This window comes from Ictidomys tridecemlineatus, chromosome 1 (assembly GCF_052094955.1).
Source record: "Ictidomys tridecemlineatus isolate mIctTri1 chromosome 1, mIctTri1.hap1, whole genome shotgun sequence".
In the NCBI taxonomy this organism is placed as follows: domain Eukaryota; kingdom Metazoa; phylum Chordata; class Mammalia; order Rodentia; family Sciuridae; genus Ictidomys; species Ictidomys tridecemlineatus.
The window spans coordinates 137,265,995-137,285,871 of NC_135477.1; the positions used below are offsets into that span (position 1 = coordinate 137,265,995).

Sequence of the window (19,877 nt, forward strand, 5' to 3'; positions counted from 1 at the left end):
GCAGTTTTTTTTGTGAATACTGTTTTCAGTTCATTTGGGTATTTACCAGAGAGTTTGATTGCTGAATTATGTGGTAAGATTAGGTTTAAGAAATCCCTAAACTATCTTCCAAAGTAGCTGTATCATCTTGCATTTTCAGCAGCAATGAATGATAGTTCTTGTTGCTCCATAATCTAGCCAACGTTCACTGTTGTTAGTGTATTCAATTTTGGCCATTATAATAGGTGTACAGTGCTATCTCATTGTTTTAATTTGCATTTCTTAATGATATATAATGGTGAGCATATTTATATATGCTTACCTGCCATCTGTATATCTTCTTTCATTAGGTGTGTTTTCAGGTCTTTGGTCCAATTAAAAATTTTTTTTTTTTTTAGATGGACTCAATACCTTTATTTCATTATTTATTTTTATGTGGTGCTGAGGATTGAACCCAGTGCCTCATACGTGCAAGGCAGGCGCTCTGTCACTGAACCACAATCCCAGCCCCTTTGGTCCAATTTTTAATCCACTTGTTTATGTTATTATTGAGTTTTATAGGTTCTTTGTATATTTTGGCTGTCTTATCAAATGTGTCTTTGGCATATATATTTTCTCAGTCTGTGGCTTGTCTTTTTAATCTCCTGACATTGTCTTTCACAGAGCCTAACTTTTTAATTTTAATGAAGTGTAGCTGATCAGTTATATCACTCATAGATTATGCCATTGTTGGTATATCTGAAAAATTATTGCCATATCCAAGGCCATGTAGGTTTCTCTTATGTTGTCTTCCAGGAGTTGTATGGTTTTTGCATTTTATGTTTAGGTCTTTGATTTTAAGTTAATTTTTGTGAAGGGTGTAGATCTGTCTATGTTTCATTTTTTTGTATCTGGATATCCAATTGTTCAGCCATTGTATTGTCTTTGCTCCTTTGTCAAAAATCAGTTGATTGTGTTTATGTGCATGTTATTTTCTAGACTCTCTATTCTGCTCCATCATTAGATTTGTTAATTCCACAGTCTGTTTTTAAAAATATTTTTTAGTTGTCAATGGACCTTCATTTTATTTATTTATATGCAGTGATGAGAATTGAACCCAGTGCCTCACACATGGCAGGCAAGCACTTTACCACTGAATCACCACCCTAGCCCCAATTCCAGAGTCTTGATTACTATAACTTTATAGTAAGTAAGACTTGAAGTCAGGTAGTTCTGTGTTGCATTGGTTGTTCTATGTCTTTTACCTCTCAATATACAACTTTAGAATTAGTTTGTCAGTATTAAAATAATTTGCTTCTCTTTTTATTAGGTTTACAGTGGATCTATAAATCAAGTTGGGAAGAACGGACTAATAGGAAATATTGAATCTTTTTCTCCATGAATCTCTCCATTTATTTAGTCCCTTGATTTTTTAATCAGAATTTTGTCTTTTTCTTCATACAAATCTTATATACATCTTGTTAGATTTATAGCTAAGTACTTCATTTTTTGGCAGATATTAATAATGTAAATCGTAACATTTTTATTTTGTTTATTGTGCTGTATAGGGAAGCCGTTGACTTTCATGTTAACTTCCTATCCTGCCATTTCCTATAAACTCTTATTAGCTACAGAATGATTTCTCTTTTTTTGGTCAGATCTTTTTTAAAATTTTCTACTTTTTTGTTTTTCGTTTTTATTTTTGAGATAGGTTCTCAACAAGTTGCTTAGGGACTGAGGATGGTCTTGAACTTGTGATCTGCCTACCTCAGGCTCCCAAACTGCTAGGCTTAAATGTGTGCACCACCCTGCCCAGCTTCGTCAAGTCTTTCCATGTGCTAATTTCCTACCTAATGTCATTTAAAGAAAAGGCTATTTTATTTCTTTTTTATCTGTGTACTTTTATTTTCTTTTCTGGTTCTATTATATGAGCAAGGACTTCCAAGTAAGATATTGAAAAGGAATAATGGGAGAATATTTGTGTCATACCTGATCTTAGTGAAACCTAGTATGATATTAGCTGTAGGTTTTTTATTGATATTCTTTATTAAATTGAGGAATTTTCCCTGTGATTCTAGTTTAGAGGGTTTTGTTTGTTTTCACTATCATTAATTGGTGTTAGGTCTTGTCATATGTGCTTTCTGCATATATTGATATGATTGTGTGATTTTTCTTCTTCAGTTTATTGATGTCATGAATTATAATAGTTGATTAAAAAAATTTTTTTTAGTTGTATATGGACACAATACCTTTATTTGTTTATTTTTATGTGGTGCTGAAGATTGAACCCAGTGCATCACACATACTAGGCAAGCACTCTACCACTGAGCCACAACCCCAGTCCTTATAATAATTGATTTTTGATAGTAAAAGTAAACCTTGTGTGCCTGAGATAAATCCCACTTGATCATGATACATATTTTTTTAATCCATGTTGGATTCAATATACTAATATTTTGTTGAAGATTTTTGCATGTATGCTTATGAGGAATATTGGTCTGTAGTTTCTCTCTTTTTTTTTTTTGTAGTATGAGTTAGGAAATAGTTTTTCAGTTTGCATTTTCTGGAAGAGATTGTAGAGAATTGGTATCATTTCTTTCTTAAATTTTTTCTTGAATTCACCAGTATAACTTATATGGACCTGTTTTCTATTTTGGAAGGCTGTAAATTATTGGTTCAGTTTCTCTCATGTTAGTCCTGTTCAATTTGTTTCTTTTTGTGTGAATTTTAGCATGTTGTTTCTTTCATCTGGATTTTCACATTTGTGTACATGGACTTGTTCATAGCATTCTATATTTTCCTTTTAACATCCATAGGATTTGTAGTGATGTCCTATTTTTCATTTCTGATATTAGTAATATGTATCCTTTCACCTTTTTTCTTCCTTATTTAGCCTGGCCAGAGGCTATTAATTTTGATCTTTTTAGATAATCAGCTTTTGTTTTGGTGATTTTTCTCTTGATTTTCTGTCAATTTCATTGATTTGTTGTGATTTTTTTTTATTACTTTCTACTATAGTCTTTGGTCTTAATTTGCCATTCTTTTTCTAATTTTCTAAGGTGGAAGCTTAGATGAGTGGTTTAAGATCTTCTTTTCTAAAATGACAAAATCATAGAATTTGCAGGGAAATGGATGGCACTAGAGCAGATTATGCTTAGTGAAGCTAGTCAATCCCTAAAAAACAAATACCAAATGTCTTCTTTGATATAATGAGAGCAACTATGAACAGAGCAGGGAGAAAGAGCAGGAAAAAAAGACTAACATTAAACAGAGACATGGGATGGGAGGGAAAGGGAGAGAAAAGGGAAATTGCATGGAAATGAAGGGAGACCCTCATTGCTATACAAAATTACATATAAGAGGTTGTGAGGGGAATGGGAAAATAAACAAGGAGAGTAATGAATTACAGTAGATGGGGTAGAGAGAGAAGATGGGAGGGGAGGGGAGGGGGGATAGTAGGGGATAGGAAAGGTAGCAGAATACAACAATTACTAATTGGGCATTATGTAAAATTGTGGATGTGTAACCGACGTGATTCTGCAATCTGCATTTGGGGTAAAATTGGGAGTTCATAACCCATTTCAATCTAATGTATGAAATATGATATGTCAAGAGCTTTGTAATGTTGTGAACAACCAATAAAAAAAAATCTTCTTTTCTATATGTATTGAATGGATGCAATACATATAATATTGCATCCTACAACTCTTAATGAGTTGTGTTTTCATTTTCATTTAGTTCAAGATATTTTTATATTTCTCTTGATTTCTTCTTTGACTTGTGTGTTATTTAGAATTATGTCATTTAATCCAATTATTTGGGGATTTTTCAGCTATCTTTTTTGTTATTGATTTCTGGTTTAACTCCGTGTAGTCTAAGAGCAGACATTGTATGACTTGTATTCTTTTGAATTTGTTAAAGTATATATTATGGCCCAGAATACTGTCTGTCTTGGTGAGTATTTCATGTGAGCTTGAGAAGAAGAATGTGTATTTGGTTATGGGTAGATGAAGTCATCTGTAGATTTTCATTATGTCCAGTAGATTTTTGGTGTTGATAAGTTCACCTATGTTTTTCCTGATTTTGTATTTTTTGGATGTGTCCATTTATGAGAGTGCGGTGTTTAATAAGACTCCAGCTATGATAGTGAATTCAACTGTTTCTCTTTGCATTTTTGTCAGTTTTTGTCACATATATTTTGATGCTGTATTATTAGGTGCATACATATTCAAGATTGTTATGTCTTGAAGAAGGAATCCTTTTATTATCATGCAGTGTCCCCGTTTATCCCTGATAAGTTTGCTTGATTTGAAGTCTGCTTTGTGTGAAATTAAAATAAATACTTCATTTTATTTTTATTAGTGTTAGCATGGTATATCTTTCTCAGTTACTTTATAGTTAATCTAATTTATCTTTGTATTTAAAGTGGATTTCTTTTTTTTTTTTAATAATTTTTTGGGGGGCTGGGGATGTGGCTCAAGTGGTAGTAAGCTCTCCTGGCATGCGTGCGGCCCGGGTTCAATCCACAGCACCACATACAAAGATGTTGTGTCCATCAAATACTAAAAAATAAATAAATAAATATTAAAATTCTCTCTCTCTCTCTCCCTCTCTCTCACTCTCTCTTTAAAAAAAATAATTTTTTTAGTTGTCAGTGGACCTTTATTTATTGATATGTGGTGCGGAGAATTGAACCCAGTCCCTCACACATGCTAGGCAAGTGCTCTGCCACTAAACCACAACCCAGCCCTAAAGTGAACAATATATAATTGGGCATTATTTTTTAATCTATTGTGACCATCTATTTTTTTTAAGTTTTATTAGTAATTGATGAACCTTTATTTATTTATTTATATGTGGTGCTGAGAATTTAACCCAGTACCTCACACATGCTAGGCAAGCACTCTACCACTGAGCTACAACCCCAGCCCATGACCATCTATTTTTAATTGGTGCATTTAGACCATTGACATTCAAAGAGATTACTGGTACAGTTGGTTTAAATATTGACCACATTTGTTGTGTTTTTGATTTATTACCCTGGTTTCAGTTTTGTTTTTACTCTTTCTCTTCCTTTTTTGGTTTTAATTTTATACAACTTAATTTTCTCTCCTTTCTTAGTGTATCACTTATACTTCTGTTTTTTTAAATTAATTTTTTATGAACTCTTTTCACTTGTTGCCATTGGATTTATGACTAGTCCAAATCTATTTTCATCTTACACTATGCCACTTTGTGGGTAGTTCAAGTAACTTATAGCCACAAAACAAAACTAATCCTTCTCTCCTACTTTGTGTCTTTGGTATAATGTCATGTCTTTGTAAGTATATACATAAACATGTAACCATACGTAATTGAATAAATTGTTGCTAGGATTATATTTTATTTTGAATAAACAAAATGAATCAAGAATAAAAAGGTTTTTATTTTATCATCATTTATTTTCTAAAGCTCATCATTTGTTTTTGTTGGTCCAAGATTCTGCTGATCCTTGTCATTTTCCCTGTCTCTTAAGAACAACTTTTTTTTTTTTTAGTTACAGGAATTGAAGCTGGAGCATTTAACCCTGAGTCACACCTTCAGCATTTAAACAAACAAACAAAAAAATTATTTTGAGATAGGGTCTCTCTGAATTGCTGAGACTGGCTTTGAACTTGCTATCCTCCACCTCAGCCTTCCTACCTGCTGGGATTACAAAATGCATGTGCCACTGCACCAGGCTTAAGAACTTCTTGTTAATTTCTTGCATGGCATGTCTATGGGCAATAAAGTCCTTCAATTTTTGTTTGTCTGAGAAAGTATTTTCTTTTCATTTTAGAAGGCTAATCTTACCATATATAGAATTCAAGGTTGGTGAAATTTTCTTTCATTGCCCTAACTGTTTTGTTCCACTCTCTTCTTGCTTGCATGGTTTCCGAAAAGTTGGATAGAATTCTTATCTCCGCTCCTCTAGGTTTTCTTGTAAGGTTAGTTTCTATCAAGATTCTTTCTGATATTTGAGTAGGACATGCCAAGCTGGAGGGGTTCAGATTCTTTTTTGTTTGTTTTTGTTTTATTTTATATATTTTTTTCTTCCTTCTTGGTGTTCTGTTAGCTTCCTAAATTGAGGACTTGGTGTTTGGCATCAATTTGGGGAAATTTCAGTTGCTTTAATATTGCTTCTGTTTCTTTCTGTTTATTCTTTTTTTTGGAATTTCTGTCATATGTGTGTTGTGCCTTTTAAAGTTGTCATACAGTTCTTGGATGTGTTCTCTCTCTCTCTCTCTCTCTCGCTCTCTCTCTCTCTCTCTCTCTCTCTCTCTCTCTCTCTCTTTTCCCTTAGTATTTATCTCTTTGATTTCCAGTTTGGGAAGTTTCTCTTGTCATATCCTCAAGTTCTGAGATTCTTTGTTGCGTCATGTCTAGTCACTAAAGAACACATCAAAAGCATTCTTCATTTTTGTTGTATTTTTCATTTCTTGCATTTCTCTTTGTTACACATTTCATCTTTGCCGACTTTATCTGTGTATTTTGTCTGTCTTTTCTAGTAAAGCCTTAACATATTAATCATATTTTTAAAAAATTCTTGTTCTGATAATTCTAATATTCCTGTCATATGTAACTTTAGTTCTGATACTTATTTAGTCTTTTTAGACCTTTTTCTTTTTTCTTTTTTGGCTTTTAGTATGCTTTGCAGTTTTATACTGAAAGCCAGACATGTTTGTTACAACATACATACATTTCTCCTATATAATCGTGATATGTCCATCAAAATTGGGAAGATAACTTTGAAACATTAACACCATGTAACCTTATTACATTAATGAAACAGTGATATATTACTACTGTATAATTCACTTACATTTTACCAGTTGTATCAGTAATGTCATTTTTAGGATGAGGATTTAGTTTAGAGTCTGGTATTTCATTTAATTGACATGGCTGTATATTCTCTTTAATCTGAAATAGATCCTTCATCTTTTAATGAACTTCAAATTTTGAAGATATGGCTAGTTAATTTCTAGAATGTTCCTTGACTTGAATTATCTGATTTGAGATTTAGGTTACATGTCTTTGGCAAGAATATCATGTTTTTCTCATTGCATCTTATTAGGTAATGCACAATTTTATTGGTCCTGTTACTGATAGTGCTCACTTTGATTACTTGGTTAATATGTGTGTCAGTGTTCTCAACTATAAACATACTTTTTTCCTTTGTAGTTAATAAATCTTTTGTAGGCAAAATTGTGAAGTTATGAAAATACCCCAATCCTCAATAGAACTTTACTTTATTCATTTATTTATAACAGTATGGATTTATAGTTTTCTTTTTTATTTATTATTTTATTTCTTATCTATGTCCCAGTTTGGGGCAGCCCTTTCAAGCTGCTTTTCCCCTTTTGACTATTTTTATTATTCTTTGAGCTTTTTTTAATATTTTCTGACACAGGAGGTTATTCTAGGCTTATTTTGTGTGTTTCCTGTGTCAGTTGGGTATTCAACTATTTATCTATGGAGCCCTCTTTCCTTTTAGCAAACAGTTTTTAGAAGTGAAGATCCCATAACCAAAATTAGGGAATGTGTGTACCTATGTATGTCTCAAATAAATACATACATACATTTATCTTCATTCTTTTTTTTGTGTGTTGTTAGAATTCCACAGATTGGATAATTTATAAAGAACAGAAATTTATTTCTCAGAGTTCTGGAGGCTGGAAAATCCAGAATCAAAGCACTGGCATATGGTGAGGGCCTTATAAACGTATCTTCGCATGGCAGAAGGCCAAAAGGCAAGAGTGGAAGGACCTTTTTAAAAAGGTTTCTAATCCCATTCATAGGAAAAAGCCATCCTGACCTAATCGCCTCTTAAAGACCCTATCTCTTAAGCTATCACATTGGCCATTATGTTTGTTTTTTTTTTTAAAGAGAGAATTTTTTAATATTTTTTTTTTTTTTTTTTTTTAGTTTTTGGTGGATACAACATCTTTGTTTTATTTTTATGTGGTGCTTAGGATCGAACCCAGTGCCCCGCACATGCCAGGCGAGTGCGCTACCGCTTGAGCCACATCCCCAGCCCAGCCATTATGTTTTAACTCTCAAATCATGGAGGTGACATACTCAAAACATAATACATAGAAACCTTTTCATCTATATTTATCCACAGATATTAAACAGAGTTCACACTGACACTTTTCAATTTTATTCCTGCACCACAAAGTATATTGCTCATTTTCTCTCTTTCTATATTTGTAACTTTTTCCTGACAGTGAGAAACCTCTCATAGTTATTATTTGAACTTCTAAGCTCTACTGACCTTATCATGTAATAGCTACCTTTATTACATGTGTCAGATATTATGCTAAGTGTTTTGCTTTCAGTATTTGATTTGGTCTTTAGAACCACATAAAAATTTTGCAGAAGGAAAAATGGAGACTAAAGGAGATCGTATCATTTTTCAATATAACTTGTAAATAACAATTAATTTGGAACTTTGGTTTATGTGACTTAAATATCTCTATTCTTTTTTTTAAGAGAGAGATTTTTAAAAAATATTTATGTTTTAGTTTTCAGTGGACACAACATCTTTATTTTATTTTGTTTTTTATGTGATGCTGAGGGTTGAACCCAGTGCCCGGTGCATGCCAGGCAAGCGTGCTACTGCTTGAGCCATATCCCCAGCCCTATTCTTAACACTTACTATTTTCAGCTATGCTACAGTAAGCACATGTTCTTAGGATTAACTCTACAAGAGGGATTGCTTGTTATGGAATATGAATATATATATATTTTTGATAGTCACTGATATATTACCCTTCCAATAGGTTGTACTAGTATATGCTGGTTGATAATGTCCATTTTCCTGCATTTTCCCCAACATTGGATAGTGTTTGATCTTTTAGTTGTATGTCTTTTTCTTTAAATCAATTTGAAAAACTCTTGACCAGTGTAGTCTTTTCATACTGAAGCCTATTTGTTCATATTAGTCTCTCCTCAAAACTATTTTGTGGTTTTCCCTTTATTTTTATGAAACTTTCCATGTTTTGATGTAGCATTCAGGAAAACCCTTCATAGTATAGCTTCTGCTTGTCTCTCCAGCCACTCTTTTTATACATCAGTGCTAACTTTCCTAATCCAGCACATTATATCTTGTGATTCTTTAACTACATGCTTTCTCTTGCTTCTGTGTCTTTGTACATATTGTTCCTCCATCTAGAACGTATTTTTCACTCTCATATTCTGTTTTTCAGTCACCTTTCTCTTGTTAGCCAAATCTAGCTTATTCTTTTCTTTTCAATTTAGGTTCATTAGGAAACTTATATGCCTTTGTGTGTGGTTTATGAAATTGAAGTTCTTTAAAATATTATTTCAGAATATGGTTTTATGTACAGAAAGAATAAAATTAAATAAGGTTTTTTCAAGAAGGAAACACTGCAAAATTTAATCTATGAAGCTTATGTCATCCTGATATCAAAACCAGACAAAAACACATCAAGGAAAGAAAGTCTCAGGTCGATATCCCTGATGAACATAGATGCAAAATTCTTAATAAAAATTGGCAAACCATACAAAAACCCATTAAAAAATTAGTGCATCATAATCAAGTGGGTTTCATTCCAGAGATGCAAGGTTGGTTCAGCATATAGCAATCAATATATGTAAATTCTCCACATTATAGACTTAAGGACAAGAATTAACATGATTATCTTAATGGATGAAGAAAAAGGATTCAACAAAGTATAGCACCCATTTATGTTTAAAATACTAGAGAAGCTAGGGATAGAAGGAACTTAACTTCAACATTGTGAAGGCTATATATGACAAACCCAAGCAAGGCCAATATAACATCAGATTGAACAGAGAAAAAATTGAAAGCATTTCCTTTAAAAAAGAAGAAAAAGACAAGGATGCTCTCTCTTACTACTCCTATTCAGCATAGTCCTTGAAACTTTAGCCAGAGCAATAAGGTAAGAGAAGGAAATTAAAGGAATACAAATAGGAAAAGAGGTCAAACTATATGTTTGCAGATGACATGATCCTATATTTAGAGGACCCAAAAGACTTTTAGAGCTGATATACAAATTTAGTAAAGCAGCAGGATATAAGATCAACATACATAAATCAGTTGTTTTCCTTTACTCCATTAATCTGCTGAACAAGAAATTGGAAAACTATCCCATTCACAATAACCTAAAAAAAATAATAATACCTGAGAATTAATCTAACAAAGAATGTAAAGGACTTCTACAATGAAAACTGTTGAATACTGAAGAAAGAAATTGAAGATGACCTTAAAAGATGAAAGGACCTCTCATGTTGTTAGATAGGCAGAATTAATATTGTCAGAATGGCTATACTAACAAAAGCATTATACAGCTTCAGTGCATTTCCCATCAAAATACCAATGACATTGTCCACAGAATGTGAAAAATCATTACTAAAATTTATTTGGGAAAATAAGACCCAAAATAGCCAAGGCAGTCCTGAGCAAAAAGAGCAATGCTGTAGGCATCACAATGCTAGACCCCATATTATACTACAGAACCATAGTAACAAAAATATCATGGTACGGGCACCAAAACAGTGGAATAGAATAGAAGCAAATATAGTTATCTGATACCAAAGGTTCCCAAAACATATGCTGGAGAAAAAAATAGTAATTTTACCAAATGGTGTTGGAAAAACTGGATATCCACATGTAGAAGAATGAAGCTGGACTCCTGTTTTTCATCCTGCACAAAATTCAAGATCCAGGAATTAGACCAGAAACTCTCCAACTACTAGAAGAAAATGTAGGCCTACCATTACAACACATCAGCACCAGAACCAACTTCCTGAACAAGACTTCTAAAACACAAGAAATAAAAATAAAAATCAGTAAGTGGGTTGCCATCATACTTAAAAAAGCTTCTGTACATCAAAGAAAACAAGTCTGAAGAGGGAGCCTCCAGAATGGGAGAAGATCTTTGCCACCTGCTCCTCAAATATATTCAGAATATATAAAGAACTCAAAAAAACTTAACACCAAAAAAGCAAATAACTCAATAAATGGGCAAAAGAACTAAACACATACTTTTCAAAAGAAGAAATACAAATGGCCAATAAATTAATGAAAAAATGTTAATCATCTCTAGCAATTAGGGAAATGCAAATCAAAAACACATGGAAACTAACAAAGTATTCTCAAGAAAAAAACAAACAAAAAACACTCCAAAACACATCAAGGAAAGAAGGTCTCAGGCCGATATCCCTGATGAACATAGATGCAAAATTCTTAATAAAATATTGGCAAGCCATACAAAAACCCATTAAAAAATTAGTGCATCATAATCAAGTGGGTTTCATTCCAGAGATGCAAGGTTGGTTCAGCAAATAGCAATCAATAGATGTAATTCTCCACAAAATTTAAAAAATGTAAAGAGGCTAAGGCAGAAGGGATCACAAGTTCAAGGCCAGCCAAGTGTGGAGGAAAAATACACTCATTCATTGTTGGTAGGACTGCAAATTAGTGTAACCAGTCTGGAAGGCAGTATGGAGGTTCCTCAAAAAACTAGGAATGGAACCACCACATGACCCAGCTATCTCACTCCTTAGTATATTTCCCAAATCTCTCAAATCAGCATAGTATAGGGACACAGCCACATCAGTATTTATAGCAGCACAACTCAAAATAGCCAAACTATGGAACCAACCTAGGTGCCTTTCAATGGATGAATGGATAAAGAAAATATGGTATATGAACTTAATGGAATATTACTGAGCCATTAAAAAGAATGAAACTGTCATTTGCTGGTAAATGGATGAAACTGATGACCATAATGCTACATGAAATAAATCTGACCCAGAAAGTCAAAGGTTGAATTTTTGTTATGTCAAAGATATTCTAAAATAAGGGAGGGAGGTGAGCAGGAATTCTGGCAAAAGAAAAATTGAGAGTGTAGAAGAAGGGGATTGTGGGGGAAGGAGGAGGGACAGGATAAGGGAAAAATGTTGGAATGAACATGAACTAATTTTCCTGTGTATGTATATGAATATACTACAATGAAACTCACCATTATGTATATCCACAGATACTAATTTAAAAAATGTAAATAAAGATCACTAGAATAGAGGAAAGGAAATGGTGGTGGGGATGGAAGGGTAATACTGGGGACTGAATTGGAGTAAATTATATTCCATGCATTTATAATTATATCAAAATGCATCCTAATATTATTAACTATTATGAACCAATAAAAATAATGAAAAAATAAGGTTTCTTTGGAAAGTTTATAAGAAATTAAAGAAAACTATTTGAGATATTAACTGTATCCATGAAAATTGCCAAGTAAATTTAAAAATATAATCAGCTTTTAAAATCTTATAATGGTTTATGGCAAAGTACAAGCCAGTTTAATCGTGTTTTTCTTTGTAAAGTACCTGCTAGCCTGTCTGGACTTGACCCGAAGGACATTGTAGCAGTGCTGAATGAAGAGGGAGGGTACCATCAGATTGGACCAGCAGAGTATTGTACTGACTCCTTTATTCTGTCAGTGACCATAGCATTTGCCACCCAGTTGGAGCAGGTGAGATGTTCCCTGAGATTAGTGATTTGTGCAGATTTTGAAAACCATTTTATTTAAAAAATCCTACCTTTAGGTGTTAAAAATATTTGCAAGTAGTCTTTTAAAACGTGTTAAACAAATGTTTTCTTTCATTTCATAAAACATTTTTGCTTTTGGAAAAGAATAGATTTCAATATCTTGTTACAATAAGATATATTAGATTTAGAAAATGATCATCAGTATACATTGTTTGCCATTGTATTGTATGTCATTGTAAGTATTGACAAAAGGATTTCTTAAATTTGCTTTTTTTAATTTGAAAATTTAAAAAAATTTATTGGTTCTTTTTAGTTACACCTAACAGCAGAATCCATTTAAATTTACTTTTTAAATAATGTGCTAGCTGGAGACATGTGCAGGGTCAGGAACACTTTGTCTCATTAGTATTTAATGCTTGTCATGTCTGGGATTATTTTTTACCTTGCTTATAAGCTAACAAATTATCCTGTACTTTCATGGATGCTGGCAAAAGATATTAGATTCTTGGGCTAAAAATCAAAGGAATTTATTACTTTAAAGCAAGCAAGCAACAAAAATATAGCTATATTTTCTTTAGTTCCCTTTACCCGAAGTCCCATGGGGGTTATATAGAGAGGCACACATTGATTTTTGTCACAGCTGAGGAAAATGATTTTGGGGAATGCACCACCATTATTAAAAGTGGTAAGCAGTCCTGGTTTTAGTCCAAGAAGATGTGTTACCTTATTTCCCTGGGCTACCAGCTATATCCATGGGAAGCAGCTTAGGTAAGACTGGTCATGGTCTTGCAGTCTTGACACACTCAGCAGGAATATGCCAGGATGCTTGTGGTAGACTGACTTAATACAAAATTAACTATTTTTCTTTTGCCTTTCTTATGAACAAGTGTACTTTTCTTGACATTGTGTTGGTTTACAGCACCTGAAATAAATTAATATATTTTAAATTGGGAATTTGGCTTATGCCTAAAATTTTTATTATTTACTTTCTTTTTAAAAGATATTTATTTTTTAGTTGTAGTTGAACACAGTGCCTTTATTTTATTTATATGTAGTGCTGAACCCAGGGCCTCGAATGTGCCAGGTGAGCGCTCTACTGCTGAGCCACAACCCAGCCCATTATTTACTTTCTTAAAGCTACAAAATGCCCACATAATCTACATTCACAGGTGAAATATGCAATTGGTGATTGCATTTTTATTTAACTTTCAAGATTGCTTAGTTATAGTTCTTCTCAGGAAACATGTTTGTCACACTAAATTCATGGCCACTACTAAAAGGATTTTTAATACATGCATTCTTTGGATGTTTACTCTTTTTCCTCTAATTTGGTATTGTCATTTCCTCATTGACACATGTACTTTTTTTTTCCCATCAGTTTCTTTATTTTTCTTCTAATAAAGTTCTGCTGTGGATTGCCTCAGCTTAATGTGCCACCTTGATTGTGAGGAAGGTCCACTGTCTTTTTTTATTAATTGCATCAGGACACTCTTGTCCACATGTCAGATGATTAGGAGTCTACCTTATGTGAATATCCAGAATAAAGGTAAAAATTCCTAGTGACCAAAAGCAAATTAGTTGGGGCTAGGTTTGTGGCCTAGTAGTAGAGCGCTTTCCTAGCATGTGTGAGGAACTTGTTTTGATTCTCAGCACTACATATAATAAATAAAATAAAGGCTCATTGACAACTAAAATATAAAAATATAAATATATATATAAAAGTCTATTAGTGGTTTCCTGAGGCTGGGAGCAGGGGAAAATTTGGGAATTTGGCTGCTTAATGGTTACATTATTGTTGTCTGGGATAAAACTAGCCACTTAGTTTTTTTTTCTTCTCAGCTGAGACAAAGGCATTGTGAGAAAGCATATAGAGATAAACATACCTTTTCAGATGCAAATCAGTGATTGAGAACATGTTACTTAAAAAAATTATATGTAGTAGAATAGAGGGTTGAGTTTGCAGCAAGAATGGATGGTGATAACCTTACTTCTTTCTTAAATATGTAAAGTAAGGCTAAAAACTGCCAGAGTCTCTATATTCCAAGGTAATAAAAAATTTTTAAAAGAATCTTTTCCATAGTGGGAATTAAAGTTAATTGTACTATAAAATATATAAAGGCCACCTTTGTTTCTTAACATTTTTATTGCTTTCTGATTATGGAAGAAAATAAGTCTCTAATCATTGTTATGGGCAATGCATTTTTCCCCAAATATTTTTCCATTTTCATATAATAACAACTAGCATGGAACATGTATTATCTCTTATAATCCTTCCAACTAAAAGAAAATGGAAGCACAGAGGAATTAAGTAATTTTAAGGTTTTGCAACAAGTTATTGATGGAACCAGACAGAATTGGAGGTTGAAGTCTGAATCCAGAATTTGTGTTTATATGTGTTACAAGTGATAGTTGTGCTAAGTTCTCTATCTCCCTTTCTCCCTTTCCTTCCCTCCATACACACATCCACACACACAAACACATTCTGCTACTATAAGTTGTTATTTTCACAAACTGTATGAACTATACAGTAACTTTTTAAAACCAAGTAATGTCTTAGGTAATTTTTATGTCAGTATTATCATTTAGCAGCCGTACTGTATGCCACCTATTTAAAGTCATCTCCTTTTGATGGATACATTAAATATTTATAGTTCATTATTTAACATTGTTCTAGTGAAGATTGGAGTCTGTCTGCAGATATTTTATACTTTATAGGACAGGAATCACATCTTCTAGTCATCTGTTGCCATGAAACTAGCAACTCTAAGAAATAACACTCCTAGAACAAAAGGTATATATTTTTTTGTAGCTGTTAATTCATAGATCTGTTTTTTATTTTTTAATTCAGAGACCTAGTGTAAAGTGTTATATTTTAAATAACTTGAAGTAAGATTTAAAAAAAATATTTTCTTATAAGTGGAGCCTCTATTGGTGGAATAGGATAAGATGAAATAAAGTAAATGAAAATAAAGAAAGTTTAGTTTAAAATATTTGACTTTTCTTCTAGAAAGAACTTTCAACACATTCATTCATGGATTAGTTGAAAAAAATGAAAACTTTAAAACAGCCTAAATCTATTAGAAGTCATTAAGTCTTTGCTTTTCTAAGATAATCCTTTAAAAATTAGTAGAAATTAATAATTTGGCAGAGATTTAGAATTTTTTAATGGGTAATTTAAGACTTTATTAAAAAAATCAACATTTTAGTAAATATTTTAGGAGTGTCAGACACATGTTGAAAGTTTAAAAATAATTCTTTTTTTCCCCACTTAATGTTTAGTTAATTCCATGTACCATGAAACTTCCAGAAAGGCAGCCTGAGTTTTTCTTTTACTATTCTTTGCTGGGAAATGATGTTACAAATGAACCCTTCAACGATTTGATCAACCCAAACTTTGAGCCAGAGAGAGCATCTGTTCGCATACGTAGCAGTATAGAAATACTTCGTATTTATCTGACTCTTCAGTCTAAATTACAGGTAAGCACTACAAACAATTGGTTTTTTACTGCAGATGGTTTTTAAAGCATTTCCTATCCTATTCAATAGTATAGTATTTCTGCCATATATTTTAATTTTTTAGGTATTATCTAAGTTATGATGTCATTGAAATTATAGTTACTCCAGAATTTTAGGAGATAACAATCACTTATTGAGGGAAGAGTGTATATATTTTCAGTATAGTAAAAAGCTGTACCTAGAGCCTAGAACTATGGCCACAAGCAAGATTTCTTTTATTGTTAGTGGAGATGACAGGTGTGGGCTGTAGTGTTATCACTTTATTTGGATTTCAGAATTTACTTTAAGGCTGTTAAAATCAGAGATAATGTAAAGTAATTTCAGCCATTAGATTTTGCTTGAATTTTGGGCAGGAGGTAAGAAGAGAAATTAAGAAATTTTAGTACTACTAAATTAAAAAAGAATTAGGGTGGGGGACTAGAGATGAAACCCAGGATTGCTTTACTATTGAGCACCATCCCCAGTCCTTTTTATTTTTCATTTTGAGACAGTGCTTGCTAAATTGCTCAGGGTCTTGCTAAGTTGCTGAGACTGGTCTCAAAGTTGGAACTTGGGATCCTTTTGCCTCAGCCTCTGAAGTTGCTGGGACTCTAGGCGTGTGCCACTGTGCCTAGCAGTAGTACTAAATTTTAAAAATGATTCTGCTAAACCCAAGGCATCTAGAAAATGGAAGACTATATAAAATAATGAGATTCAGGATAAAGCAGTTGAAATCTTGTTCTTTATCTACTATATCAATCCTTATCAAATGTATTTATTTATATATTAATTTGCTTTTAATAGAGGACATTTAAGTTATAAAAATACTTTGTCTCTGTTCCTTTAAATAGTACATCTACTAACATTAAGACTAATTCAGAGCCGGGCGCGTTGGCACACGCCTGTATCCCAGCAACTTGGGAGGCTGAGATAGGAGGATCCCAAGTTCAAAGCCAGCCTTAGCAAAAGATAAGTGCTAAGGAACTCGGTGAGACCCTGTCTCTGAATAAAATACAAAAAAGGCTGGGGATTTAGCTCAGTAATCAACTACCCCTGAGTTCAATCTCCAGTACCAAAAAGCCTCCCCAAAACAAAAAACCCCAAAAGACTAATTCATAGGTCTCTTAACTTTATCATTCCTGATATTAAAAATATTTTTATGTAGTAATTGCTTATTTCTCTTCAGAATTCTGTTTTCCAAGGATTTAATATAGTAAGGGAAAAGAATAGTTATACAACATGTACCAAGGACAGTCTATTTATTTTGCAGTTTTCAAAAGGTGATAATTTTGAACTTTTGATTAGCTTTCATTGATCAACAGTACCTTCTATCCCTGAGGTATTCTTTTACCTTTAACTATTTAGTCGTCTGTTTTATAAAAAAAAAAGTTCTGAAAGCAAGAAAAAAGAAAAAGAATCACTTAAGTTATTTTAGGAGTGAAGAAAAACAAAATTATTTGAGATTTTTAAATTTCAAATCAAGCTTGATCTGATACCTTATTTTTTAGAACTTTATCTTAAGTTAAAGTAGAAATAGGAAAAAGTATTTGAAGTATCTGTTTTCTATTTAAATTCACATACACATTTTTACTATATAATTTGCATGAGTAAAGTAGGATAGTCAAATACTAAAGTAACCATAATTAAAAGAAGAAATGAAAGAGATAATAATTGTTACTGAGTTACTAGTAAACTTTATGTTTTATCTTGTTTTTAAATTTATTTTTATTTTTTATTGGTTCTTTTTCGTTATATATAGCAGTAAAATCCATTTTGATATATTTATGCAAGCATGGAATATACCTTATTCTAATTAGGACCCCATCCTTGTGGTTGTACATGATATGGGATTCACTGTGGTGTATTCACTTTATGACCAGTTTTAACAATCTTGTGAGAATTCATTACTTCATGAAGAGTTAACCTGCATTAACTTTTGTTACTCTTTTTTTTTTTTTTTTTGGTACTGGGGATTGAACTCAGGGGTACTGGGCCAAATCCCCAGCCTTATTTTGTGTTTTATTCAGAGACAGAGTCTCACTGAGTTGCTTAGTGCCTTGCTTTTGCTGAGGCTAGCTTTGAACTTGTGATCCTCCTGACTTAGTCTCCTGACCTGTTGGGATTACAGGCATGTGCCACTGCACCTGGCTTTTGCATTAACTTTTTGTTTATATGGTAGTTAGGAGAAAGGAGACAGTTAAATCCCCATTTTGTTTTTCTTGTTCATATTAGATCCATCTCTGCTGTGGAGACCAGTCACTTGGAAGTACAGAAATACCTTTAAGTGGCCTACTGAAAAAAGGCAGTACAGAAATCAACCATCACCCAGTTACAATTGAGGGTGCTTTTACCCTTGACCCTCCAAACCGAGCCAAACAAAAACTGGCACCTATTCCTCTGGAGCTAGCCCCAACTGTGGGAGTATCTGTGGCTCTGCAGAGAGAAGGCATCGATTCACAGGCAAGTAGTGATTCCATTCCTCCAGCTTCTCCAATGTCATTCATGATGATAAAAGTTAAATCTGAAAAGAGTTAACTGGCAAAAGAATACTTTTGTTCTGAATTAGTGGCCTACGTGATATGAAACGTGCTTTCTGAATAAATCTTTCAGAAAAGTGCAGTGGCTTCTACTTTAAAAGTAACTTTTTCAGAGCCTTCTTGGCCTTTGGTTCCTATTGAGAATCATTTGCCCCCAACCAGCATATCCATTTGCTATAACAGAAAGGAAAATCTGGTAAAAGAGAACATATTGAGACTTGGGTTCTGTGAATATGCATTAGAGGTGTCATTTTTTGTTGATACTGATTTTTTTAGTGCTTTGTAGTCCCGATATTGTAGGCACTTTCTACAATAGAGGTGGGCATTTATTTGAATGTATTTTTTTTTAGTTGTATCTATCCACTGAATCAACTTTAATGTCAGTCTTTCAAAGAATCAATTTATTTGTAGGTTGTGAATTAAAGATAGAAAAACTGAAATAAGTTAAATATGTATATATATATTTTATATATATATATAATATATATACACACACTAGAGCTAAAATTATTTTTATGTTTTCTAAGGGTTTATATAGTAATGGAAAAAGAGTATACTTATTTGTATGCACATACAGTCATTTTCAGAGGGGAGTGGAGCAAAGGAAAGAAAACCATACTAGACATTTTTTTCCTCCTTAAGGGTATAGCCCTCCATTATAAGGGTATAGTAGAAATAATTATTCCCAGGGTCATCCAGGCCTGAATTTTATTCTCAAATATCTCTTCTTACCCATTAGAATGCATTTGTTACTCAGCTCTGGATATTATATTTCCTTCTGTTCATCCTCCTTATTCTGGTCTTAGATACTATAAGGAAATTTGCTAATTGTGAAGAAAAATAGACTAAGAATATCCAAATTGGGAAAGGAAGCTCATTTATATATTTATATGTATATATACTTTTAAACAAGGCTTTATTATATTTTGCAAATTATACTTTGTTTAAAAATTGTTTCTAGTCTTTAATTGAATTAAAGACCCAGAGTGGACATGAATCAGAGCATTCAAAGAAGAGAGTTTTAACCCCTATAAAGGAGAAGACACTTACTGGACCAAAATCACCATGCAGATCCCCTGTTTCACCTCACAACCAGACCCCTCCAACCAAAGATGATGCAACAGAAAGTGAAGTGGAAAGCTTACAGTATGATAAGGATGTAAAACCACATCTGAAGAGTAAGATATTATTTTCACACATGTTTTAGGTGTTGTATTTTATGGTCATGTTATCAATATATTGCTGTGAGAACTTTCATGGGTTTCCAGTGAAAATTGTGGAGGTTTAAGTTTGTTTGTTTTTGTAGTGCTGGAGATTGAACTTCTGGC

General features: G+C 32.8%; 1 protein-coding gene across 2 annotated transcripts in view; it reads left to right on the top strand.

Annotated features, from left to right (window-relative positions):
• Nucleotides 1-19,877, top strand: part of Cep120 (centrosomal protein 120) — a 74,803-nt gene that overhangs the window by 12,777 nt on the left and 42,149 nt on the right. For both annotated transcript variants that reach the window (XM_040272033.2, XM_013360997.4), the window contains 4 exons: nucleotides 12,352-12,500; nucleotides 15,797-15,994; nucleotides 18,245-18,472; nucleotides 19,511-19,727. In XM_040272033.2, the coding sequence (XP_040127967.1) occupies nucleotides 12,352-12,500; nucleotides 15,797-15,994; nucleotides 18,245-18,472; nucleotides 19,511-19,727 (792 nt within the window). The remainder of the gene's footprint in view (nucleotides 1-12,351; nucleotides 12,501-15,796; nucleotides 15,995-18,244; nucleotides 18,473-19,510; nucleotides 19,728-19,877) is intronic.